General features: G+C 39.0%; 4 protein-coding genes across 5 annotated transcripts in view; 2 read left to right on the forward strand and 2 right to left on the reverse strand.

Annotated features, from left to right (window-relative positions):
• Positions 1 to 1,991, reverse strand: part of LOC129754795 (zinc finger FYVE domain-containing protein 1-like) — a 36,458-nt gene extending 34,467 nt beyond the window's left edge. For both annotated transcript variants that reach the window (XM_055751038.1, XM_055751037.1), the window contains exon 1: positions 1,199 to 1,991. In XM_055751038.1, the coding sequence (XP_055607013.1) occupies positions 1,199 to 1,249 (51 nt within the window). In that variant the 5' untranslated portion in view covers positions 1,250 to 1,991. The remainder of the gene's footprint in view (positions 1 to 1,198) is intronic.
• A 1,000-nt stretch (positions 1,992 to 2,991) lies between these two features.
• On the reverse strand, positions 2,992 to 4,743 carry LOC129755780 (dihydroorotate dehydrogenase (quinone), mitochondrial-like). The gene is made up of 2 exons (XM_055752424.1): positions 4,580 to 4,743; positions 2,992 to 4,181 (listed from the first exon to the last, which is right to left on the reverse strand). Exons 1-2 carry the CDS (start codon positions 4,604 to 4,606, stop codon positions 3,018 to 3,020), a joined length of 1,191 nt encoding a protein of 396 aa, XP_055608399.1. The 5' UTR covers positions 4,607 to 4,743; the 3' UTR covers positions 2,992 to 3,017.
• A 172-nt stretch (positions 4,744 to 4,915) lies between these two features.
• On the forward strand, positions 4,916 to 13,157 carry LOC129755825 (PAX3- and PAX7-binding protein 1-like). The gene is made up of 8 exons (XM_055752502.1): positions 4,916 to 5,449; positions 8,992 to 9,278; positions 9,704 to 9,950; positions 10,020 to 10,196; positions 10,252 to 10,914; positions 11,258 to 11,993; positions 12,060 to 12,383; positions 12,447 to 13,157. The coding sequence occupies exons 1-8, from the start codon at positions 5,068 to 5,070 to the stop codon at positions 12,499 to 12,501; spliced, it is 2,871 nt and encodes a 956-aa protein (XP_055608477.1). The 5' UTR covers positions 4,916 to 5,067; the 3' UTR covers positions 12,502 to 13,157.
• Positions 13,158 to 15,454: 2,297 nt separating this feature from the next.
• LOC129753941 (protein ABHD18-like) overlaps positions 15,455 to 27,700 on the forward strand; it is a 22,196-nt gene continuing 9,950 nt past the window's right edge. Inside the window, exon 1 of the mRNA XM_055749792.1 lies at positions 15,455 to 15,618. Within this exon, the coding sequence (XP_055605767.1) occupies positions 15,455 to 15,618 (164 nt within the window). The remainder of the gene's footprint in view (positions 15,619 to 27,700) is intronic.

A 27,700-nucleotide genomic window follows, 5' to 3' on the forward strand; every position in this document is an offset into this window, starting at 1 on the left:
AAACATTTTTTTTTACCAGCGCAACATTAACAAAAATTGAAAAGAACATAATAAACAATATTAAAAAAATGATTACGATGTGTTTTCGTTGAATTTTAACCAGAAAAATAAAAGAAATAGAAAAAAAATAATTTGGACACTTTATTTTGCCCCTCACTGTATGTGTTCATTTAATCATTGTATTTATTGCTGCAGACTTCAGACTTAAAACTTTGCGTCTATTTTAGCAAACGAATAATAAGCAGGTACCATCGTTTGGAACATTCTAATGTTGACATTGGTCAAAACAACGCCAGAACCGCCCGCAGCCCATTCATCGTGTTGACCGGGCACAGCTTTACAATGTTTACCATTTCTTGAAATGCATTTGTGCTTGAAAGTTTGACTAGAAAGATAAGATTGGCTTGGCTTTTCGGATGACGATGAATTCAAGTGCAGGGACTTCTTCTAGCATTAACTAGCCTCCAAGTGTATTGTGTAAATAACAAATTTGTTGGTTTGTGCATGTGAGACAGACGGACAGTTTATTTTTAAAGTAAATTTTAGATTGTTAAGACTGTTTCCTTTTATAAAGTTTAATGAGTTAGCTGTGTGTGTTTAATAATTACAGCAGATTACCTTCAGGAGGTTATCTATTCAAGGTTTATTTTTCGATTGCTCTATTTTCATTTTTCGAAGTTGTACTTCAGTTAATCGTGCCAAATGTTGTTTGTTTGCTGGATATGGCAGAGTCACAAAGAAACCGGAGCTGCCGTAGTGCTGTCTCTTTAAGCAAACAAACAAGTCTGACCGTATGGTATGGATTGGCGATCGTGTTTTGCTGGTTCGTCAAATACATCTGCGTTTGTTGTGAGCATCTTAAATTCAGCACCTTGAAGGCTATACCAAGTTTGTTGGGTTTTGATGTTTTGGAGCACACGCTCGATTTGATTTTTTCTTGATTATATTCAAAAGACGCAGCAGCTAATTTAGTATGCTACTCGTAAACAGAATGGCTACTCGCTTTTATCGCAAACAAATATGTAGTAACTAGAATCGATTAGCACAAAGTTACGAGTAGCAGTGAATGTTGGCTACGACATTACCCTTTAGCCAATCGGAAACGGAGGAAGGGCACTTCTTGGGGATAATGTGAATCAGCTGACAGGAATTATAATTTATTGTGGTTGACTATAATCTGTTTTTATGGTGTACTCACCTCATTGTTCACCATTATCAGAATGCTGTCGTCTTCGGTTTCTTGCATCATCTTTGTGAAGTTCTCAGGTGTGCTTTCTAATCCAGAGAATATTTTTCCAACGTTTTGGAACCCAAGGTTCCACCAGTTCTAGAGTTTCCCCTTCGTTTTATTTTCCCTTGAAACGGGTTCTTTCACTTTTTCCACATCGACGAACAAAGAAACGTTTTTCGTTCACAACAAACAGTGGCAGTGTATTTGTTTATTTTCAACTCTAATAAACATTTAAACCTCCTCTTGATGCCTTTGGAGCGCCTCCACCAACTTCTAAAATTTTCCAAGCAAGCTATGCGAATCTGCAGGTATCAACAAAAGGCGCAATAGATTTCGCTGGCTATCGCGATCGTGTTTTTAATGGCTCCTTTTCGACTTCTTCAATAACGAGAGAAAAAACAACATTCAAGGCCTGCTGTTTAGTTCCCCTGGCAGCAGCGAACTCGTAAGCCCAAAAGCTGATGACGAAAGAGGTGTGATCAGCAGAAGAGAAAAAAACACGCAGCCGATTTTTCAACCCCAAGCCTACGCGACTTCCGGTGGGGTTCCCCCGATTTTCGCAGCAAAAACGTTTACCGCAACGTTAAACCATCGCACTCGAATTATATTTAACAGCACGGAAGGACACAATGGCAGCAAATTTGCGAATACAAGCACCCCCGATCGAGGAAATGATAAGATTTTTCACATTCGCTGTTATTTTTTTTTCTCTACCCAAAAGGCTCACGGAGCAGATACATCGGACATGCGACAACCACAACGACGTTACGCGGAATGTTCCGTGTGCGAGTAACGCATTTCGCTGATTCATGAGTTCTGTTTTGTGAGTGCCCCACGCGATGACAGGTCACTCAGTTTGAATGAGATGCCAGGTGTCCTGATTTATTAGGATTTGTCCTGATTTTCGAGAGATCGCCCTGAATTTTCAAAACCTATCGAATTGCGTATCAATTTTTGAAAATTTGTCTCAAAGTGTTTGAATTATCCTGATTTTCAAAAAAAAAATCTCTACTGTAATCGAATTTGTAATCAAACATTGAGAGCTTCGAACAAATCTGTGACAAAACAAGTAAAACTCGTTTTACCGGCCGGCCAAGAAGCTGCTGATGTTTGTTGCATAAATTAGGGCGGATAAAGCACCTATATATCGCCTTTATTTATGCAATCTAAGAAGAGCTGCATTTTATTTCCATAAATTCTAAGGTCTTGAAATACCCGGATTTTTTTCTTCGCGTTGTCCTGATTTTTTTACAAAATCACTTGGCACCCCTCGTTCAATATTTGTCAGTGTTGTCAGATTGTGCAGAATTTAACGCTAATGTAAAAAAATCATATTTTTTTTTATTTTTATTCATTCATCATAGCAAGACGGTAAATTTTCTCGTTTTCGTCAAATTAAAAAAAAAAAAGTTAGATTTTACCTTTTTCACATTCACCTGGCTCAAAGGTAAATAATACCTTTTTCACCAAAAAGGCGTATTTTTCCTGTTTTGGTAGGTTTTATCAACGGATTAGTATGGTTGTTTTAAACGGTATAAACGTCGGAGTTTACCCTCAAATATTGCATTTTTTTTTAAATTATATCTGTTTTTAAATAGTTTAAGGTGTCCTTTCAACCAACTTCATATTCTTCCCAATTAAATATACTCGGCACAACAAACTTGTAAAAGTAAAATGCCTTTAATAAACTAGTAATAAATAAAAAAAATCTTCCCAATCTATAGTTTTTAACTGTTTTATTAGCAAAATTAAGCATCTAATTTACATAACTTTTACATTTATTTTTCTAAACAAATCTATCAGCATCTTTTCCAACGGCTTGTTCAATACTTTCAAAACCTTTCTCTTGCAAAATTTGTGCCAGCTCCTGTTTCACGCGTGTCACAACGGGAGGACCGTGAAATATCAAAGCCGTATAAAGCTGAATGGCACTGGCACCGGCCGAAATTTTCTCGTAAGCATCCTGTCCATTGGAAACACCTCCCACGCCTATGATCGGGATTTTGCCTCCGGTCCATTTGTATACCTTTGCAATCAACTCCGTCGATCGTTCCTTCAAGGGTGCTCCACTCAAACCACCCAGCTGACCCGCGTTTATACTTTTCAGACTCGGTGGTCTTTCGATAGTGGTGTTGGATACAATCAAACCATCGATTGCACAATCTTTTCGCTTAATGACAGACACGACTTCCTGCAAATCTTCGTCTGACAGATCTGGTGCCAGTTTAACGAGAATTGGTTTCCTTTCGGATTCCGGTAACATATTTCGAGCTTTCAGAACTTCACTCAACAGTATCTGCAGGGTGCTTTTGTTCTGCATTGATCGCAAGCCAGGTGTATTGGGACTACTTATGTTTATCACCAGATAATCAGCGATTTTGCTGAACCTTTTAATACCTTCTGTATAATCTCCAACAGCGTCATCTGAGAGTTTATTTTTACCCAAATTTATACCTAAGGTCACTTTGGACTCCCCATTCGCTTGTTGAACCTTTTGTAGTCGCTCGAAAACAGCTTGATGTCCCTCGCTATTGAAGCCATATCGATTGACGATGGCTTTATCTTCGTTGAGCCGAAAAACCCGCGGTCGGTCGTTACCCGGTTGAGGTTCAGGAGTCACGGATCCGATCTCCACAAAGCCAAAGCCTATTTTGTGCAAACCGTTCACAGCTTCGCCATGCTTATCGAACCCAGCAGCGATTCCAATCGGATTGCTTAGGGTCATGTTGAGCAGCTTGGTGCGAAGCGTTTCCGGGTCTCGATAGTTGGGCCGAACCACCCCTAGGCCGATACCCAGCACTGCTAGCTGGTGGGCCGTTTCCGGTGGGATCAACCTGACGGCTGGCATGAAGACAGTTTCGTAGAATTTCTCATTTCCTTTGCACAGACAGAAGGTGCTGAAGGCGGCTACTCCCAACGAGGTCACCTTTAGGAAGGAGCGTACTTTGTTCTGTTGGGGGAGATGTGAACGATTTTAGTATTAATCCATTATTAGTTCAAGGTGATGCATCGTGCAAGTGAATTCAGTGTTGTCGACTTTTATAAGTTCGACTTCAAAAGTCGACGGAGAAAAAATAAGTTGAAAATTTTCCAATTTTTATTCTTTTGATTGATAAATAACTTTTCAATCAGAATTCGACATTTCCAATTATTGGAGTTAATTAGTTTATTGCCCGAATTTTTAATCTCCATAGTCGGCACTTAGGCAATGTTGTTTGACTGAAGTTTTTGATGGTAAATTTAACAATTTGGCTAAGAATTAAAACGTTCATAATAATAATACGACAGCAGCTGATATTTCTGTCTAGAATGTTTATGAACTCTATATAGCATAAATTGCAGCCTTACCGGTGAGCTGGCACGGCACGGGTTCATTTCGTAGCTGGCCTCAACAAACTTTACAGCACTTTGACGATTTTGAACTTGAAAACAAGTAATTTAAGGAATTAAAAGTGTTTAACTGAGAATAAAAATTTTAAATAGAAAAATAGAATTTTGTGTTTACAACTAAACCGGAGCGCGCACGTTTTAAAAATAATGGCACTCATCCGCGAGATGCGTTACGAAAACTGCTCACATCTTTTACGGTCTCTCATTATGCCTTATCGGTCTTCTGCAGAGGGAACTCAATTATAACGGTGAGCGCCCCGACGCGCTGTCAAAAATTTTACCTGAATTCGCAAAAATACGCAAAACGTTCAGCCTCGTCTCGTTTGTGAATCGTAATTTTTCCACAAAATCAGTGCAAAAATAGTGTTTATCCACAGCGTTTCTACTCTCAAACGATGCACTAACAGCTACGCCTCCGAACCGTAATAAATTCAACCAACAGTGCAATGTCCCTGTTCCGAAAACCGAAGAAACCGATCCAGCGACGCGTTTTCACCAGCTACGATGACGATGAAGAAGATACCGCTGCCGAGGGCCACCACCCTCGGCTGTCCGCCCAGACACAATCGTCTTCGTCCCCGAGTGTGGGCGGCGAGGGGGTCTTCGGGCCTAGTCCAGCTTTCCCCATCAAGCCGCCGCCGTCCTCGTACGATGATGGCCTCGCGATGGATGTGGATTCCGTGACGGCGCCACCCCCTCCCTCGATCAGCTTCAAAACCTCGTCCAAGAACAAGGACAAGAAACAGCCGAAGCCGGGGTCGGCCAACAGCAGTCGGTCTTCCTCGACCGCTGCTACCAAATTGTCCTTGCTAAGTTTCGATGATGAAGGTAACCAATTTATGGTTTCTTTTAATGGTTCTTCGGGCTTTAATGAGATCACCAAATGCTTTCTGTCTTTCAGCTGGGGGAGGGTCCCTTTGGGGTTATGGAGGTTGTTTAATGCTTAGCGATTAATTACTGTTGTCCAAAATGTCATTAAATTTTCTAGACTCGAGTTATCATAAAGATTGTAATTTTTTGGCATCTTAATGGTTAGTCCAATCGAGTCTTCAAACAAAAAAAAAAGTCGAATTTTGATTCACTTGACCCAAGGGCAATAGCCGATCTGTTCAGTGTTAGAAAACATTTGAAAAAGACAGCTGAAGGCATATTTGACCACTGGTAATCGATAGTAAAAATTTTGGGATGGAAATTAGGAAAGCATGAACTTCTTGGGTTGAATCCTTAAAAAACAGAAGGACTGAATTGTCAGGAAATTTTATAAATCTGAAAACTAGCAAGGAATATTGAAAGAAGGTAGTGCCGAGAGCCATATTGGATTTTTTTCGTGACGTCACTGTTGCCATAGCTGTCGAGGTTTATACTGGTAGAACTCAAATTTAAAAGTTAAATACATTAAAGAACTAAATTAAAATCCAATTTGATTCGGATTATGTTGTAAGGCCACTAGTTGATTGTGCTATGAGGTTTCTTTGTGTTTAATAGACTGCAGTGTGTATTATTCTTGAATTTGTTATTGAATGCACAATCATGCTCTATGTGAAACGAGCAAAAATAATAATTTTCCCCTTTCAAAAGGTCTGATTGGTAGTTTATGGCAGTGCACCTCATCGTCATGATATGAATCTAATATGGTGTACTATATGAATTTCTAATTTAGATCAATTAACTCCAATAAAACCATTGCAACTTTGGTTTACTAACTTCCAATAAAAGATTGTGGTGGGATTCGAAAAATACCATTTTTGGTTATTTAATTTTATCAACGATTCAAACCTAACTGATTTCAACATTTATAAGCAAAATTTTGAACTTATTATCAAGTTTTGTCAATTTGAGTTAGGATACCTCAGCAACTTCAATCGTCTGAATTAAAGCAAAACAACTACTACATTCAACTTTTTTAGTATCAGTCTTGAAGAACAATAACATTACTAGAATTGTGTGCCTTCAAAGTTGAAAAAATCTTCATTTTTTTTAATTGCTAACAAAAAAGGAAAAATTTCCATATAAATTTACAGATTATTGGCAACAGTGACGTCACAGGCGGTACTAATACTAAAGCAAGGCTGCCTCGGCACTACCTCCTTTAAATATTCCTTGGAAAACTAGAAAGATATATACTGCCCCTACTCGCATAACAGTCCCATATGAATTTTCGTCATTTTTCATCTAACCTGACAGTTCGTCATTTTGAACATAGGGCTTCAATATAAAACAATAAAAAAAAAGATTTTGTTCTAGAAATTTCGAAAAAATATCAACTTGTGGCTGTCCCATATGAAATATACTCGCATAACAGTCCCATATGTGAAATACCACGGATTTGGTAACTTTTCAATGCTTCTTTCGGCGAAATAGTCTTTGATTTATTGCTTTGAATCATTTAAAAAAGATTTAAACTCACTTGATGTCGAATTATGTACACTAGTTCTCGAAGGCAGGCCAGTAGGAAGGAAGGAATGTCTTCCTGAGCAAAAAAACTAACAGATACAATCAAAACCGTAAAAATATTCAACTTACAATGTAGAATTCACGATATCTTTCCAAAAGTATGTTTCTTTCTCTGATAACTGCATTTAGAAGTTAAAAAATGATCAAATTTGAGTCTTAGAAAGTAGCTTGGTTAGCAAAACATATTCTGTATGGGACTGTTATGCGAGTAGATTTGAAAAAGGTCTCAAATATGCTCGCATAACAGTCCCATAACGAATTAAATGGTGCTCCCGACGTTACCGATGGCTCAATTTCTAAAATTTCAGGTCTTACGATTAATTATGACAACCTAGAACACATTCCATCAAACGATTTTCGTTTATGCTGAAATTTGTGGTCATAATTGAAGAATATATTCCAAAACAGAAAAAGCTGATTTTCTCACTTGCGTGTTTTTGCATATGGGACTGTTATGAAAGTAGGGGCAGTATAGAATATATGTAATTCGGTATCAAATTTTGAATACGGCGAATGCGCCAAGACCTTTGTTTTGAGAAAAACGCATTCCAAGTTTTAGAAAATAAAATCAATTTCCTATTTAGCTGCGTACAATCATTTTCCTAAAGAAGTCGCTAAAATGCTTTCAAATTGGTTAAATTTCAACACCCGATCGATAAATATAGCTTTTCCGTACTAATTACCACAAAAAATTAATAAATATAACTGTGGGCCCTTTTACCACAGACTGGTGCTCTCATTTTGTTCATTCGCCAAATTGGAGTGCCCTTTTGAATTGCAGAATGACTATTCGCCTTTTAGATCACTCATTAACGAAGCAATATTCAAGCAAATTTCGGCTTGAAAACGGGTCCAAATGATCACGTTAACACATTAGCACATTCAACGATCTTATAAATACTGATTTGTGCATCTCCTCGTCCTGGAAATTTTTTTTTCGAAAACTTCAATGCCCTTTTTCCATCTCGAAATAACTATTGGCCCTTTTGTTCGCGACGAAATTTTGAGGGGAAATGGGCGAATGAACTGTGGGATTACACACTCATAAAAAAAGCTATTCGCCTTATTTAAAAAATTAAATTTAACTTCACTAAAATAAGAAAAATTGAAAGGAGATCATATTTTCGGATGTAAAATGAATAGTTTAACGCATTTATGTGATTATCTGGATTTGTTTACAGTTGGCGCATTCGCCGTATTCAAAATTCGATACCGAATTCTTTTTCCTTGGAAATTTGAAAAATAAATGTTGGTAAAAATTTTAGTACTACAATAAGAATAACGTTTTCCATTTCCCATAAAGTTTATAAGGCAAAGTCTTGTTTTTTAATCTTTTAAACTTAACATCTCTTAAACTAGAGATTTTAGATAAATAATTTTTACTAGATTTGTATTAAGAAAATAAAATAACTCTAAAATCAGAACATACGTGTAGGAAAAAATGTTACTGAGAGTTAACATTTATGCAATTATTTGACATTTTTTAAGACTTCATGATCATCTATATTACATACGTTCTTTTATTCTTAGAAAAGTATCTTCGCGTTATTTTGTTGTTATTTTGGAAATCTTCCATATTCGAAAACGAGCTGAGATTTGTATCCTCAAAGACATTTTTTTATTATCACTTCTATTTTGTGCTGTTTTAACTCGTGATCTACCTTAACGATATTTTTAGTATTCAACCAACTTTTGACGGTCGCCGGTTTTACTTTTTTTTATTTACTCATCCTCATTCTATCTGTACGTTTGTACTGAACGTTTGTAATCTTCAAAATAAATAGACCTTAATTTTTTTCTTTCAGTGAAACCTTTCAGCAACATATTTCCCAAAGTGAACAAAATCATCATCACATTTGTATCTTTTTCTCGTTTCAAAATATTTCTCCACCCTATCAATGGTTCGACGCTCACAGAGGAAGGCGAAGTATTCCAAGTAAAAAAGACATCCCAGAGCAAAAAGGTGATGAAATCACTGGACAAGGAACGTCGCCGGAAGCGTCACGCTGAGAAGAATGGGTTTTCGACGAGCTCGTCTTCGTCGTTTTCCTCCACCAAAGCCGGACGATCAAGCAAGGACGAAACAAACGAAGAAAAGCATGCCCCTCCGCAACCACCATCTGATAAAGATAAATTAAAAAAGGAAAAGTGTGAAAATACTAGTTCTATTATCCAAACAGAAATACGCACAGACGACTTTGTGGTAAGGTTATTATTATTCAATTTTGTTCAATCCCACCAAGCTAAAAAAAAAAAGATAAAACTATTCCAAACTATATATATACAGCTCGAATTGATTTCATTTCATGTGTGCTTTTAAAATGGCTTAGAATAGTTTGACCCTTGTTTGTGATTGTGAAATTATTCTCGTTAGGAATATGGAATTCTTGTTTGAATGATAAGATGATGTAATGCAAATTCATTAACCAACAGCCGTTACTTCAGAAAATGCCAAAGTGCTGAGATTTAGGAAAAACCTATCAAGCTAAGGCGGTTCACACCGTTTTATCTTGTTTGCTTCCCCCAGCACAACTGTTACAGAAACCCAAAAAGTGGTAATTTCATTGAACTCTAATCTCGACTTTCTGATTTTCTTTTCCTCGATTATACCAACAAAAAAACTTCTAGCTTGTGGTCAAAAAGTCCGATCCCGATAATCTCATACTGAACGGACGGGCTGCTCTGTGTGCTGGCCGCGATGATATGTCCTCGGAGGACGAGGAAGGCGACAACGACGAGGAACAGGATGGCGAAGACCACCATCACCGTTTCGCAAAACCGGATAACTTCAAAATGTACCTCGAGAACGGGGTCATCCCTGATGCAGCGATGATCCATGCTGCCCGTAAACGTCGTCAGAAGGCTCGTGAGCAAGGTATGTTTCAACTTCCAGTGTTTATTGTAGTCAGGTATTATTGACAGTTTTTTCTACTTCTCTAAACAGGTGATTTCATTCCGATTGAGGAAACAAAAGAGGATAAAACCAAAAAGCGAGTGGTTCGTGAGGACGGCGCGGGTGACGGTTCCGATGAAGATGATGATCGCATCGATATGGCTGCCATAACCGGAGCTAAAGAGCGAGAAGAAAGACGTGAACAGTTTTACTCCGTTCAAAGAGAAGGTAGTCTTGGATGAAATAAATGCCAATCAAACTAATCAAAATTTTCACTTTGTAGATTCTGCAGAAGAATCGGACTATGAAACCAAGGAGTGGGAAAATCAACAGATTCGAAAAGGTGTCACCGGAGCGCAGCTCGTGTCTGCTCATCAGGAATCGGTGATTTCACAGTACATGATCCAAGGTTATCAACAGCATCCGTTCACAACAGCCGATGATGAAGCTATCTCGACGGCCGCCTTACTGGAGCAGGCCTACGCTAAAAGCGGAAACATTGGACTCACAAAACTGAGCACTCGTGCTGCGTCGTCCGATCTTATTTCGAATGTAAAAACCGCTGGCAAACAGGATCACAAAGCAACTGGTCCCCGCATGCCCCAGGAAATATTGAAACAACTTAGCGATAGATTGGAAACGACTCGGGATCTAAACTACAAACATATCAATGACATCGAACGAATTACAACGGAGGTGAAGGTACTTAAGCTAGACCATCTGCAGAGCGAACAGAAAGCGCCAGCAGCCGCCGGTCGTTACCGATTCTATCAGGAAATCAAATGCTACGTTTGTGATTTGGTGGAATGTTTGGACGAAAAGCTACCGCAAATTATAACCCTGGAACAGCGTGCCATCGCGCTGACCAGTAAATATTCGACGATGCTGATTGAACGGCGCCGACAGGACGTGCGAGACCAGGCTAAGGAAATGGCTGATGCTGGCAGTAAGTATCAATCAGATGGAATAGAGATCATTGCTCAATGATAAATTAACGGGAAGGTTCAGAACTTTGCAATTGTCTTTTGGATGATTTCATGATATTAAGGTCTTAATTTTGTTTTTTTTTTAAATTTCGTATGTCTTCAAAAAAGTTATTTTTTTTAAATACTCTTGAAGGTAGCATTTCATAGATCTTTGATAGAACTTGGAGAACATAGACATATTATATTTCCATCTTTTGGGATGTTGAATTACAGTTAAAAAAAAATACCCATTATAGTTTCACGCCTTTGTTTTGTCGAAAATTTAAAAAAAAAATCAGGGATTTAACTTTCGCATTCTTGCAGAAAACATCAAACGAACAAACGACGATCCGGAAAGGGTTCGACGGGCAGCAGAACGTGAGGGTCGCCGAACGCGTCGCAGGAGAGACCGTGAAAAGAACGAAACGTCCGAATCCCATCTGGATGGTATGTCGAGCGATGACGAAGTTGCCGACGTCGATGTCAACCAATTTAAAGCGTCACTCAAAGAGGTCGCAGCGGAAGCGTCAACGATTTTCGAAGATGTTACCCGGGAGTACTGTGATGTGGGTGAAATTTTGGACAAATTTCAAAGCTGGCGGGAGGCCGAGATGGGCGCTTATAAGGACGCTTACGTGAGTCTGTGCTTGCCCAAGTTGTTGGGTCCATTCATCCGTCTTCGACACGTTTGCTGGAATCCGGTCAGCGGAGAAGATGAGTTCGATTTCGAGCGCCAGGATTGGTATCGCAGTTGCATTCTGTATGGGCGGTCGTTCGAAGAAACTGAAAGTAGTCTGGCGGAAGATCCAGACGTTCGTTTGGTACCGACTTTAATTGAAAAGATAGTTCTTCCCAAGTTGACGGTGCTTATTCAACTCGTGTGGGATCCACTTTCCACAACCCAAACGCTCAAACTTGTGCGTTTGATCAACCGATTGAGCAGAGAATACCCTTCGCTGAGGCGCACCTGCAAACAACTGCGAAACCTGTTTCAAGCTATTTTGGACAAGCTTAAAGTGGCTATCGACAACGACGTTTTCATTCCAGTGTTTCCAAAACAGTAAGCTCATATAAATTGACTGACAATTGTTAGAATAACTTGTAAACTAAACATTCTTTGTTTCAGATTGCAAGAAGCCAAGTCATCATTCTTCCAGCGGCAGTTTTGCAGCGGTCTCAAGCTGCTGCGTAATATAACCTGTTGGCAAGGTATTATCGCGGACACTGCCTTAACTGAACTGGCCATCGGATTGCTACTAAATCGCTATCTGCTGAATGGGATGCGTGTCTGCACTCCGACCGATTCCATCAATAAGGCATCGATGATTGTGTACACGCTGCCGCGAGTTTGGCTATCGGCCAACTCCCCGGTAGTGCAGAACCTGAGCCAATTTATTGCCATGCTGCGCAATGTTGAAAATCATCTGGATCTGACCATAACGGGTCATGGGTGAGTAGTGAACCTGTTTTTGTTCAAGCCGATCGAAACATTACATTATCTATTTTTTCACAGAGACCTAATCGAAAAGGTAAAAAAGATCTTGGTTAGTCTGCACGTGGCGAACTGAAGCTAACAATCTGGATAGGGTTAGTATTACTATAGCGTAGTCATTTGATGAAGTTATTAATACTTAAGACTAAACAAAGTTCATCTTTGGCATTTGGTTTTTGGAAACAAAAAAAAAATGTAGGTATTGTGGTAGTTAAGAAATGGTATCAGTTTTTGTTACGAAAGTTTAGAGGAAAGGATGTTAAGCTATTTCTCTAAATTTTCATAAATCTGACTGATAGTTTCTAAAACTACCATTGCTTATAAAATGATTACGATATTTTTGCATCTTTAAAAAAACAGCACTGAACTTTTCCATACAGTAATGATAAATATTGAAAAATTAAACACGGTTTAAAAACCTTTTCTGTTGTTTAACAATGAAAAAGTGTACATAAAATTACTGCATTGAAAAGCTCATTGATAGGGGCTGTACGGAACAAATCCACTCAGATTACACTCAATTGATAAAAAAAAACTCTGGTTCTAGTGATGAATTTGAGCTAAGGAACTAACCCTCTAAAAGTGCACCAACCAATGATACCGCGGCAAATTTCGTCTTAGCAAGCACGTTAAAAACAAAACTCACCAACAGCCACAATGCAAGTGTAAGTGGACTGTTTCCTTGTTGGGATTTTTTTCCGAAATAGGAAATTAAGCGCTAGAATAAACATTGAAATTGTAAAATCGCTATGCTAGTTTACTTGCAGAAAGAAATAATTCCCTAGTCTATCTTGGTGACTGTTACTAGAACTTCTGTTTTTCAAATTTAATAACGAGTGGATGAAAAATTAGGGACCTTTGTTTTTTATAAGTAGTCGAAATATGTATGCAGAGTTATTTTCAAGACAACAAATTCATTGCCCCGAAACACTGACCGAACGACTGTATAAATTGACGATACCGTCTACCATTTTATGAATATTGAAATCTGTCTGGTTGTTCAGTGGTAAATGGGCCGAAAGATGACTTGCTGGAACGTTTGAATTTGTTGGCTTAGTAAAAGTCTTATCGGAAAACAGATAAAATATTCGTTTTGAAACTTTTTTTATGCGTTGCACCGTCAGTTCTCAGAAAAAATGGCCCTTATTCTGCGCCGCGCATGACGTGATGATAGTCGAGTCACCCAAGTCACACTATTCCAGTAGTCGGTTTAGGTGAGGATTGTCACCTCGGATGAACTTTGTGAGTTCTTACCCTATTCTCATAGTCACCGTGGGTGAGAATCGTCGCATTCGGGTGACAATTTTAGGTGACAATTGTCGGTACGTTTTCAGGTGACGACGAGATAGAAACGAAATGAAAAATTACGAAAATTACAGTAAAGCGGTGTTGTTAGTTGTTAGAAATCAATCAAAAAAATGTACCAAGCATGTTTTAAAGCATTCAATTGTCTATCAATTTGTAAACGACGAAAATTTCTTTTTATAAACGGGTTAGAGTTGAGCGGGTTTTAAGGGATTTCTGCTAAATTTGCCTGAATGAAATTCCAAACTGTTTGTTACCGATAAGTTGTTTTTTGTAACATCTTTATTTGGCTCATAGCTTTACGATTTTAGGTAACAATTGTCGGTACCTTTTAGGTAGTGACGAGTAAGAAAAGACATGAAAAATAAATGATGCTGCTGCAGTCTTGTTGACTTCGATACCAGTGCTCGGCATTCCATAATCCCTTTGATCTGGGCTGTGGGCTTATGATTTCCGGCATGTCACGGTGGTAACCTCGGGGAAAGCACTTAGATCGGCAGCACTAACTGAAAAAAAAACACGTAAATCGCTTATATCTTGTAAAATGACACGAATCGGAAGCTGTTCTGGCCAAGCAGTACAAAAGAAAAATAACCTTACTCACTTGAATCCGTTTGTTGGACACCGGTTGATTGCAGCAGCAGCTGTGGATTGTTTTTTTTCCTTCTAGTTGGAGTTTCAGTTTTCATCTTTCTCCACTTAGGACGCACAAAAATGCCCGTTTTTTCTCTCAATTTGTTTGCTGTCACCTTATGACTCGTTGGTGGCCTTTTACGAACCGAAATTCCCACTAACAGCTTTAAAAATAAGTTTGAAAAATTCGAAGCGCGAACGAAAACAAATCAATCGAGAACAAATTCTACCATTTTGACAGATGTGTTCATTCAGTCACTCACCGCTGTCACTTTACCCGCATCGACTCTGGGAATAAGGTGACAAAACTCACGGTGACTCCGAGGTGAGGTGACAATCGTCACGTCACGCGCGGCGCAGAATAAGGCCCAATATTTTTTAAATGTATTATCATCTGTGTATGTCTGGTTCAATTTGCTTTGCTTAAGGATATCTGCTAATCAGAAGGATGACTATTAGCTTTAGAGTTTCACTTGCTAGGAACCTCGAAACACTTATAAAAGTAGTAACAATTTTCATAATTCCGATAATGGTCATATAGTCGAAGATTCTTGATTCTTAGTTGTCGTGGTCGAGCATTAGAGGAACAGCTTCAAAAATAATAAGTATTGGATCTATTTTATTGAAATAAAGGTTTGTGTAACATGCATAGGTTTTTTCATGTATAGGTTCATCGTTTCCAGATATAAAAACCCCAGAAGGAGTTCTTGTGCTGGGAATCTTGATCTGCACAACTTATGACATGTTGTAAATTCTGGTTTGCTACTCTAGGTACATCGCCTTGAATGACTCGCCCGACATTAAGAGCCAATGCCAGTGTAGGTCATGTCTTATTCCCGCAACTTCAAAACCCCACTACTTCGATACTTGTTTTGAAGGTAGGAAACCCATGGCCGAGAACGGCTTTTCCAGGAAACTGTCCAGACTGATCAAGGCTACGATGGATGGAACACAGTGTTGTATGCGATTTTCGGGTGTATTGTCGGGTTCATTCAAACCACGCAGGGGGATTCGACAAGACGATGGTCTATCCCGCATGATGTACAGCGTGGCTCTAGCTAGAAGATTTTATTCGACGAGCGGTGCCCGAAATGCAGATTTTCAACAGAACCAGTCAACTTATCTGCTCTGCCGACGACATTGACATAGTCGGCAAATTATCATCTGCCGATGGCGAGAATGCCGGACAACGGTCCTGCAGAACATTAGCTAGCAATCCGGTTGGCACCAGACGAGCAGGGGTGCAACAGGTGAGGTAATTCAGGGTGGCCAGAGAACCGGGAAAACCGGGAATTGAAAATAGGACCGGGAAAACCGGGAATTTCGAATCAAAACCGGGAAAAAAAAATTGTGGATCGTGTTTTCCATACATGAACTTATTGAATTCTTAATTTCATTCATTTTATCATTTTCACACAATTTAGTTCAACAATCCAACCAACGCTCTACGGAATTTGAAGTCTATACTATGATTGGAAACAAAGATACAGCTATTCCCGTGAAAAAGGGAAATTTGGAATTGCTTCACCAAATTCACTGTAATTCACTGTCAATTTTCATTGAAAAATATTGAAATTAAGTCCAAAGATGTAAAAATGTATGATCCCGTTTCTAGCCAAGTTTCGTCAAAATATATCAACCCGATAAAAACTCGTGCCGGGTAAAAAATGAGGTTCACTATCGCCCAATAAAGGATTTGATTCATTTTTTGACGGATGTTTGTATAGAAAACATTATAATCAATGATTTCTTGGTTTTTTCTTTCTTAATATCTAAATTTATTACAAGGAACCTTGTAAATTGATAGAAACGTAATTTGGGCTTTGCTTTGTAATAGAACATGTATGTTTGTATTTACTGTACACACCGAAATTTATCAAAAACTATCGAAAAAAACTATCTTCTTATATAGTTTCGAAAATAGTTGTTTACTATTAACTCAATATTTAACTCTTGAAAATCTGGAATTTTTCAAATTTGGTGGCTTCCGTGTTATTTCGTTCATTAATGAATGAATGTACAAAAGGTGGGACAAGATACCAAGTTTTCTGCGATTCTGTAATAACAGACCATAAGTGTATGAGTTACGGAATCACGTTTGAATATTTTGGTATCACCTGCAATAATAATTTATAAAGAAAATATCAGAATTTAAAAGCAAAAATTCCTTCTGAGAAATGTTTTCAAAACTTGAACCTGATACTTTGCAAGTATCGCAATCGCCATTTTGCTCCATGAAATGGGTCTTTTGCATTTCAACCTGCTAAAACTTTATTTTCTTTAAACATATCAACAAATATCACCGTGATCTGAATAAATTTCAAGCCTTCTCGCACTTTCACATCTAATTTTTCAAAAATATTTCCTTTTTGGTATAACAAGCCCGATAAACATTATTATTTGTGTATTTACAAACCGAAAAAATTATAAAATCTCAATTGAGAAAACCGGGAATTTGAAAATGGAAACTTGCTGGGTAATTAGACGAAGAGGAGCGTAATCTGGCGAATGTAATGTTCATCAAGTTATGTCGCGAGACGCAATACTATAAATAAATAAAATAAACACACGTAGGCCCGGATGGCTTCATGCAGTACCAGGAAGGTGTAAGACCGGACCACGTCGGAGTAGAATGCCCTTTCGGCGGGGGGCATAAAACGAATACAAACACATACAGGATCTCAATGAAACTTGATGTTTCCTCGAAGAGATTCCCTTTTCTTAATTCTAAGCGTACATCTTTCGAGGATATGATGGCTAGCATCTTACAAATGCTAAAACCACCAACCCTCAGAAAGTGTACTATATGTGCCGTGACCGGGATTCGATCTCATACCCGCTGGCTTAGAAGACTTGAAGGCTATCCTCTACGCCACGGGCTGGCGGCGGCATTCGAGTAGTGTGCATCTGATCCTAGCAGTAGAGCATACAAAGATAAGACTCTACTTTCTGCGTATGCCGAGCTGTTAGGTACCTCGCGAACGTTGTGTAGGATACCTCCACCCAGTGATGCCACATTTCTATCGGTATTTTGAAACCCAAAAAAATCTTTTATCGGTATGTAAATCCTAAAAATCGGTATGAAAATCGGTATTTGAAGTGGATTGGATTTTCAAAAATGCAAAAATGCATTTTCAACTTCCTAACGTATTTTTCTTTAAACAGAAGCTTGCAATAAACTGCAAGTCTAATAACTTTTATGAATGTTCATTTTTAGTTCAAAACTAGCTGACTAAATGCGTTTTAGCATTTATTATTGCATTTTCTCTGTAACTTGGTTCTAGGTAACACTAGTTTACACAAAATGACAGTTTTGAATTTTTAACAGAACTTTATTTTTGTTTTGACTTGTATATTTTTTTTTCAATTTTGAAAATATCTGCTTTTGCTGACGAAAGCAAAAATCACAAATGAAAATTCAGCAGAAAATCCGAAATAAGTATTTCTTTCCAGGGCTCATAACTGAATGGAAATTTATTTTTAAATTTACCGTTTGATAAGAATAATAGGGGCATGGCGAGCACCTTCAGTTTACACATTGATTAGGCATATAAATTAAGTAAAAACTTGAGACTTTGATGTTTGGCTAAAGTGGGATGTAAATTTGATAAATTCGATAAGGCAATAATAGAACCAGGTCAACCTAAAGGAAATTTCAATTTAGTAAACACTTACAAATCCAATGGCTTTTTGACGTTCGAGGTATATATGGGCTCAAGTTGATGGTCTTCGTTTTATTTATGGATTTTCGCCAATCTGGCCAATTCAGCTTTTAGTATTAGACATGAGTTCTAGAGATTAGAAAAAGAAATGATTGCAGAAAGTTGAGAGAGTTGTTGCTTCAATTTTTTATAGCCAATAAAAAATTTATTTAATTTTATGAAAAATCATGCATAAGTCATATGAAAATCCAAGAATTGTATGCGAAAATAAATGAGGGATGCGCTCTAAAAGAAGGTGTTCTTCCGAAAAAGATTAAAAAAGACATAGTTTTACTATAACTGAAACCCGTTTTGCCTGGCGTGGTCTTTTATTCTGCGATCTCTGCAGTTTAGGTACTTATTTAGTTATTTATTTGGCTAACAAAATGCAGAAGGATTGAAGATTATACCGATGATATTACATACCGTGTATCTGATTGCACTTCAAATTTCGACATACCCCATCTGGCGACGAGTTGAACAAGGATTATGATTATATTCAAATGGTGTATGTATTTCCTTGAAAAGTTAGCATCTCACGAGACAAGAGCTTTAATGCGATCGTCAATTGAGGTTGACCTTAAGGAACTTCTATTGGCAGTCGCAGAAGGTCAAATATCAGCCTTGCGCTTAGTCCATTGGCTTTGAGGTTGAATACCATAATACCCCTTACCCCTTTTTTTCATCACTGTTATGAACGAATTTCCTGAAGTGCTGACTGATGTGTTTGTGCTGGTTTATGCCGACGATTTGAAAATGTTTTTGCCTATTCGTCACCCGAAGGATTGCGTGACTCTGCAAAACGCCTTGCACAGATTCACAGAGTGTTGCAGTAGATTCGGCCTAAAGATCAATTCCTCGAAATGCAACGTGATAACATTTTCCCGGAAAATAAGCAATATCACTTATGAATACCGCTTAGAAAACGATTTCATCATTGCTCGGCAAAGCTCAGTAAAAGACTTAGGAGTGGAGTTGGACGCGGAGTTAACTTTTTCAAAACACATCGAAAAAGTTGTAGCAAAGGCCAATTCTATGTTCGGAATGGTTAGTAGAATCTGTCACGAGCTGGATAATCCCTATACGATTGTCTCAATCTACACTGGATTAGTTAGGACCGTCATTGAATATGCTGGCATTGTGTGGCGACCGTATTACAACATACACAACAACCGACTAGAGAGAGTTCAGAAGAAGTTCTTGAAATACGCTTTGAGAAACATTGGTTGGCAAGCAGAAATGCCGGAGTATCGAGTCTTGTGCATGCTGGTAGGTTTGGATACGCTGGAAACCCGAAGAAAATCGATCGACGCACTGTTTTTAAAGGATTTAATCTGTGGAAGACATTATTCGCCATATTTATTATCTCTTATATCTCCGTACGAAGGCCGTAGCAGTTTACGAAGCGTAAGGCCGTTTCAACTAGCTAATCGGATCCAGAATTACGCTCGAAACGAACCGATGTACCGAATGATGGCATTTTACAACGCAAACGTCGATATTATTCAACTAAGCATGACCAGAGAACAAATTAAAAGTAGAATTGTGCAGTGCTCTTTTACAAATTAACAATTAGTGTTGTAGTTATTAAGTGTGATTATATTATAGAATAAGATAAAGGGCTAAAGCCTAGGATCTAATCAATAAATTAAAATTAAAAATAATAGTGCATCATTTGACAGAACAAAGGCACAAAACATCGCGAACAACTGAACGAATTATGAGAGTGAGCCGTGGAAATCTTTGCAGAATACTTTAAAAGTTGTACAGATAAAAGTTAAGCCACGCCAGCTACCGAACTTTGTCTTCTTTCTACGGGACCTTTACGAGGATAGCTTGAATGAAGTGGAAATGTTGAAGTGAAATGAATTTTGAGTTAAAATCTTAAAAATCGGTATGAAATCGGTATGTTTTGCCAAAAATCGGTAATCGGTATATACCGATTCTTGGTCAAAATTTTGCTCAAAAATCGGTATAAATACCGGAAAATCGGTATGTGTGGCATCGCTGCCTCCACCGCCGCGGAGTATCTGAGTAGAACGCGCTTCCTACCACGGAAGCTGCGGAGATAAGATTTTACTTTCTTCCAGTGATTGAAATCCTCACCAATTTTCTCATCAGAGGCATTCAAAATACACACTTTGAGGCCTCGCATAGCTATACAGGAGACGATACATATACATTCATTCAAACCTCCCCCCATGAGGAGGATCTGCTCTGAGAGACACTATCCGTTTGCTGCCCCGAACGAACTCTCTCAACGTTCGGTTGCTACATGATGCATGAAGAAGACGAGGCGCACATACTCATTTACGTTGTTGAATTTGAATAACTCCAGCCGACAGCTGTCGTTGAGGAGAACATCCTCAACCTCGCCGCAAAGGTTGAGGCAACAACAAAAACAACCGAACTTATTGCGTTGCACGGCCCGCAACGTATAGTGCAAAGAGGGGGGAGGAAAAAGAAACGAAAAAACTAGCTGCCTGCGTGCGGTTGCTGTGCAATAATAGCAATAGCAGAAAAACCTCGGGTATTCGATCCAGGCACAAACGAAGAGACTCGGGTTTGCTCTGCCTTTTGAATTCGGTTCCCTCAAGAATGTAACAGGAGATGAGTGAGAGCCATTCGTTTGTTTTTTTGGATTCGCTGCCTCGAATGTATACTGCTTCTTGAAGGCGGGCCATATTGAGAGCGTATGCATCATCGGTTTTGTCGTTTTCGCTGCCTCAAAGCAACCTTTGCTTCCGAGTAAAGCAGTGAGCGAGAGAAGGTTGATCAATTCATGCTCAGCAAAATTCAATCACTGCTTTCTTCGCAGTTGAACTCATAGGGAGAAGAGTATTCACGCCGTGGAATACTCTCGGGTGAAGTGACTCCACGTCGTCGGCGGGTAAGTCACTCGAGTCGTTGTAGGATGACGTCTTCGCCGGGAATCATTCGAGTAGTTTCGTAAAGCCCCGGATGTGTGCTGTGCAGGCGCATGTCCAGGATAAGCTGCTCTCGATTCGGCATACGGACGGGCAAAGAGGAGAGGGCCTCGAGTCAAACCAAGCGGACCCAAGGTCTCGAGTCGTTAGAGGAGGCGGAATCATAACAAGAGGCAGGGTATATTTGCTGGAGTTTGGACTTGAAACTGAGTAAGCGGATGAGTGTTTTAGCACGGACTAGGTCTCCCATCTCGTGTATAGACTTCGATGCAGGTCCGAATGGGAATTATGACCAGAGGCCCCAGGTGGACTTTATGGCGTAGGGGTACATAGTATCTAGAGTCGACCGATTGCACCCATGGACCAGAGTAGCGTACTGGTTGACGCGGTGGCTCGCCGTGCCTTGGAATGCAATCCGTGAAAAGGTTTTACTACCTTGGTGATCAACTAATAAAAAAACACCTAGTTTCTTGAACGGGTCAGTTGTACTAGCGAATACGATCGCTTATGTTGAAAAATGTCTCTAATACACTTTCCTATGGCAGGAATCAACAGAATTTTGGATGCATCAGCGAGATTTGTTATTGCATTAAGGTACACCGGGGCAAGTGCAAACTCGGGGCAAGTGCAATCGATCAACTTTCCTCTGTTACAAAAAAATTAAAAAATATTTCTTCTTCTAGAAGTTGTTGTTGTTGTCCAAACCAACAATCTGACATAGATAAACTAAACCTTCTTTTAATTATTCACTAAAAACACGGCACTGTTTGATTATACACGAATTCAAGTCCGTACTAGACATGAAAAGTGTGTTTTTGTTTTGCTTTTTTTGGCTACAAAAAAGGGCATTCAAATCCGATTTTTCGTTGAAAGGTGAGTGTTTGGGACTGATATTCAAGTGAAGCAGAAAATGTATGAAAAATTTTCAGTATACCCTGAAAATTGTGAAAATAATATTCACTCCTGTCAACCCACACTGCGGGGCAAGTGCAAACGACACTACCGGGTGTGGTAACTTTCTTTGAAAGTGCTGCTTCAATCTCCTTCAGACTACAGTTCACATTTTCCTATCACTACACTTTATCTCTGGCTAGGAAAATATGTACCACCTTTACGCTTCAAATTTGGATTAGAGAATGATCCACATAAAAAGTTCATTCGCCAATCTATTTTCCATCAATGGACTCTCCTTTTCTTTCAAATGTACTCTCTCTTTCTTTCTCACTCAATTCATTTTGCTTAAAAGCGCCACTCATGTTCATCCATTCCATTCATCCATCACTTCTATTCACACGCTTGTTTATAAGTAATCATGTAAGTAAAATTTAAAAGCGATTTCATACTTTTGGCAATGAACTAAATACAAATTAATATAACCTTGTTTACGCAGCAAACTATTCCAGTTAAAATTAACATTTAAAAGCATTTTGTATAAAAGGTTTAATTTTAAAGCTGTTCTGAAAACCTTATACTAATTACTTTAATTTTAATTCGCTCTCCTAGACATACCTACCACACCGGGGTAAGTGCAAATGCACCTTTAAGCCATGTAACATCAGACATTAAAAAAAACCATCTCAAAAATGGTTCAGCATTATATTAGAGTGGTCAGAAAGGGTATCCAAAGTGTTGTATCTGAAGCGGATATTCAAAATTCCGTAATGCCTTGGCAAATGGAGGTCTTTTGCTTCAAACAACAGTCATCAAAACTGAGGTTCAAAAAAGTAATTAATATTGCAGAAAAACAGCAAATACATCAAAAAAAGTTGATAAAACATACCGGAACATGTATTAAACTCGTTTTAGTAACAATACACTGACGCATCTTTGAATAAGTTTGGGAAAAGCATTGCGTTTGCACTTGCCCCCATAAACGGGGCAAGTGCAAGTTTTGAAATTTTTTCACAAAAGTTCCGTTACTTTTTACCAACATTTTTTAATTTTTCACTTTCAACGGGAATTTGTTGAGAACCATTTTAATGATGCAACGAACGATAATTGATAATTTTTGAAGATTTACATATTTTTCTAGGACATGTGAAAGTTGAACTATGGTGAAAACCGTTTGCACTTGCCCCGGTGTACCTTATATACATCTTGCCTTGGATCAAGTCCGATCCGGTGGATAAACAGCAGCACCTGTCTTTCAAGTCTGTGTGCTCCTAACCCTTTGAAGAATCTTCTCAAGTGCCTCAAAGTAGTAATTTAGAACTGTTGCTTCTTACTCTTGTGATGAAAACTTGCCGGATTAATTCGTACTGATTCAAGCAGACGTCACGTGAAACTATTTTTGCGAGTTAAACGGACAGACGATTGTAGAAAACACCAAAATTATTTAAATTTGTTACTGAGTTTATGGTCAGAACCAAGCTGGAAGTAAATATTTCAAAATATTTCAACAATATCTTTCACAATGTTAACCCTATTAACCTGATTGAATTCACCTGCACCGCAAGGTACTTGAGAATCGATTCCCAAATACAAAAATTCTGAATCGGCAATATCAGACCACCAACGATCAATAAAAATCCGCACAAGCATCGACATGTGGCCCTTTGCAGATTCTACAAGGGTCAAGACTTCGATAACCGTACATGACGTGGTCTCGTATTTGTTCGCTTGTCGCGGCCATCCTCATAGGCGCGATAATAGTTGTGTGGAAACGTTGTCAGAAGCGGCTACGGAAACTTGAAGAGGCGGCCACCCAGGTCCGCATTGAAGGCGTCTTCAGAGTCTGAGAACACCAACCAGCTGGATCATGGTGACATCCGGCACATATTCTGCTGACAAGCGGCCATCATCAGGTCACCCCATGGGAACACTTTGCTCAGGCATCAATCAACGCAGCTATCGATAGCTGGTTTTTCGACACATTTTCATCATGGCGACCCTTCGCCCAGGCAATCAACACATCTGTCGATCGCACCATCGACAGCAGGATGCAAAACATCTTCTGCTGACCAGGCGGTCTGCAGCGGATTCATCATGGCGACACTTCGCCCAGGCTACGATCAGTGCAGCTATCGATCAAGGGCAACTTCGCGAGCATAAAGGGTGTCCACGATGAAATTGCCACACACAAAATTGATTCGCAAAATTCAGGTTTTCATCTGATTGCTATCAAATTTTCAGGAAATGAAAAATAACTATTAAACTTCATTTTACCGACTGTCTTCACTACCTTAGGTCGTTAAAAAGGTGCTGCTTCATAATCGCCCAGTACTTCTCGATGGGCTGGAGCTACGGAGTGTGGGGAGGGTTGAACATTTTCGGCACGAAATTGACGTTATTGTCCGCATACCACTTCAGTACGTCCTTTGAGTAGTGGCATGAGGCCAAATCCGGCAAGAAGATTGTTAGGACGTTGTGGGCCTTCAGGAGAGGAAGCAGCCGCTTCTGGAGGCACTCTTACATTGTACACCTGTCCGTTCATCGTGTCCTGGGTCACGAAAGGTGCACTTCGCTTCCCACACGTGCTGATGGGTTGCCAAACCAACAATCTATCCGCAAATTTGGACATCTTCTGAGTGCGGACATACTCCCGAACGCTGAACTTATCCTTGGCCGTGAAAAACAGGTTGTCGGGGATCTGTATGAAGTCTGCCTTCACATATGTTTCGTCGTCCATGATGCAGCATTCAACTTTCGTCAGCATGTTGAGGTTCAACTTGCTGGCACGGGTTTTGGCGGACTTGTTCTGTTTCTCGTCGCGATTAGGGGACTTTTGTACTTTGAACGTTCGAAGCTCAACCTTAGTTTTGGCCATCTGGACAAAACTTCGGCTTAGGTGCAGCTTCTTAGCCACATCCCGAACGAAGCCGTTCGGGTTTCGGTTGAAGGCCCCAACTACCCGGTTGTAAATTTTGTTGTATGGAATACTTTTCCCTTCACCTCTGGGCTTCCGATTGGTGGTCCTCGAACCGCTTAATCTCTCGCGACACCATGTAATTCGCTATTCCCAACGTTGCGAAGATCCTTGTTCTTGTGACGCACGAGTTGTTGTTTCGACTCTATTTCCGCGAATTTTGATCACAGGTCTTTGTTGTTGTTGTTGTATTTTGGGTTTAAAATTGGCCTGAGGGACGGGGCCTCATATCGCCAGTGCGAACACAGGACTTTAAAGCTTGCAGTATGTAAACAGTGCACTTTGAACTAAATCCACCCAAATTTTCATTAAATTCTACCCAACGGTTAAAAAGTTAGAGCAATTTCAAGGACAATTTCATCGTGGAAACCCTTTAGTTTGGAGGCCCATGTACTGAGAACACATATTTAAACCGAATGCAAGCTGTTGAAAAGCGATTCGTAAAATTTGCTGTAAGAAATCTTGCCTGGGGAAAGAGGTCACCGGAGTGCAAACATTGATATTACCTGCTTTCTAGACTTGGACCTATTAGTAAGTCGGCATAAATTCATTCCGTTTTATAAGGGAAATGAATAATATCAAAAGTGTAATCGACCTTAAGCATCTCGACAATCAGAAAGAACTATTTAGGTCCCTCTATGTACGATAATTTTAAAGTGTATCGAATGACAAGCTCTCCCCATATAATTATCCTTAAACAATATTATCAAAATGACTATAAGAGTCAGGATTTTTGAACCCAACTTTTAACTCCCTTAATAAGTTTACTGCTTGAAGGATTTGGATGTGACAAATGACCCAATTTTAAGTTTGAGCCCACGGCTTTTTCAAGGCATCAGCCTAGGCCTGCTTTTGATTTAGATGCATTTCGTATGATTCAAATCACCCTAAGAGGTTAAAAGCCATGTGTTCACCGATGAATATTTTGAGCATAAAATTTTAAAGAATTGAAGGTTTCCAACGGTGCTCAACATGACAAACTTAGAAATTGGATGAAATCTAATTGAAATCTCTGCCGAGTTTTTTGGATCAACGTAAGTGAGTGAACTCTACTCTGCCAACATTGTTGTTCAACTAGAAAAAGATATATTGCAATGACATGTTAAAATATGCTTTCTGCAGTAGGTACATCCATCTGGGTGCTGCATGTCCTAAAATACCAGCTGATTATGCACTTTTTCGGTTCACTTCTAGAACACGGACAGAATGTAGAGAAACCCACATATCCTTAAATTTGATTAAAATTTTTGTTGACCTCCTATACTCGGTCAATTAGGCTGACAATATCGGGACAACTTCGGGCTTCGGCATCAATTATTCCACCAACTGATTGTCGAACATCTGGAAAGTATACTCGATCCCGAGAACATGTGCGCCTGTTTTCCGAATCGAGCAGAAACAACACATCTCCTGCTAACATATATGCAATGCTAATTGTTGTTCCATCCGAGATGTTCCAGACGTCCGTTGATGTACATATGGATGAATTTTGAATGGCAAATTTTCTGAGTTCGATGCTGATAAAAACGGCCGGATCGAGAGGGATCTGCTCAGTTTCGGTTCTAACGGCGGCGCGATCGGTAGCTCATTTATTCTCGGGCGTAAATAAAGTGATAGGCAGTGATTCCGGAAAGGATATATCTAAGTGATTGAACAGTAGTTTGGTGGAAAAATCCAATGGAAAATTTGCAGCAACAGAGCTCAACGGTTTTCTGCTAGTGAAAAACAGTTTCCGTTCGAACGTTCGAACGCCAGTTTGTTGGGGATAGTTTGGGAAAATGGCGTCCCACGTGTGGATTATCTCAACGGCATGTTAGTATTCTTTTTTTGCACAAAGTAGGAAACTATGATTTCCACATTAAAAGTTATAATTGAAAATAAATGAAAAGTGTAATTGGAAACGAATGAGTGAATTTGATTGGCTAGCAGCAGTGGTATGTTGAATAAAACCAAAAGATGATGTCATGTGTTCAACGAATTCCGGTGATAAGGAATCAACGCGATCGTTCTCAGTGTCTCGGAAAACGTTCTTGTGTTTTTTTTTTCATTCTTGGAGATGACCGGGGTTAAATATATTGCCAGGCTTCCGATTCAACTCGTTTGAAAATCGAATACTAATATATAGTGCTACCTAAATACATTTAGAATTATTTCGATTGTTCTAAACTGTCATTTGATGAAGTACATCTTTAAAAATGTGAAGAAGAATTCGAAGAAAATTGTATGGAGTTGCAGTTGCAGCATATGCTTTCATCAACTGTATCAGTGTTGATTTTATACGAATGAAAAAGTTTGAGACATTGGCAGACGATAAACATATTTGTGTCGAAAAGTTTGGGTGCTGTACTGAGTACATAAAGAAATATGTGATAAGTGAGATAGAGCTTCTGGTAGCTGCTCGTACGCAAGGAAACCATTCTTCGCGTTATCCTGGACGAGTGAAACCTGATACAGAAACTATGATATTTCATTGGGCAAACTCGTTTTATAAGTGTGTTTCAAACTATCAGAGTTGATGAAAATTCAGATCTTATTCCTTAAAAATGTTATTTTTTCCTACAATTCATTACATATTCTTTTAAAGGTTAAGTTTTGACAACAATTGTATGTAAAGATGGTTGAAAAATTCATGTGTCGTAATCAGATGATTTAGTTTTAAATTAACGTTAAGTCCTAATTTATCCCAGAACTATCTGTTGGACGAAAAAGTAAACAACTCGAAACATTTATTTTTTCCACTACTCAATTCTCTACAGGAATTCGATACTATGCAGAAGCTACAAAGCGTTTCCAATGTTTATCCCATACAAAATTACATTAAAAAAAAGCTCAGCCACGTGTTTT

This window comes from Uranotaenia lowii, chromosome 3 (genome assembly GCF_029784155.1).
Source record: "Uranotaenia lowii strain MFRU-FL chromosome 3, ASM2978415v1, whole genome shotgun sequence".
Classification (NCBI taxonomy): Eukaryota; Metazoa; Arthropoda; class Insecta; order Diptera; family Culicidae; genus Uranotaenia; species Uranotaenia lowii.

Bases quoted from the DNA above. Each gene is read 5' to 3' on its own strand.
- LOC129755780 (XM_055752424.1), bottom strand. From the start codon at position 4,606: ATGAACCCGTGCCGTGCCAGCTCACCG. The intron at 4,182-4,579 runs GTAAGGCTGCAA...CTCCCCCAACAG, and splicing joins CGTGCCGTGCCAGCTCACCG to AACAAAGTACGCTCCTTCCT.
- LOC129755825 (XM_055752502.1), top strand. From the start codon at position 5,068: ATGTCCCTGTTCCGAAAACCGAAGAAACCGATCCAGCGACGCGTTTTC. The intron at 10,915-11,257 runs GTAAGTATCAAT...GCATTCTTGCAG, and splicing joins GGAAATGGCTGATGCTGGCA to AAAACATCAAACGAACAAAC. The intron at 12,384-12,446 runs GTGAGTAGTGAA...ATTTTTTCACAG, and splicing joins CTGACCATAACGGGTCATGG to AGACCTAATCGAAAAGGTAA.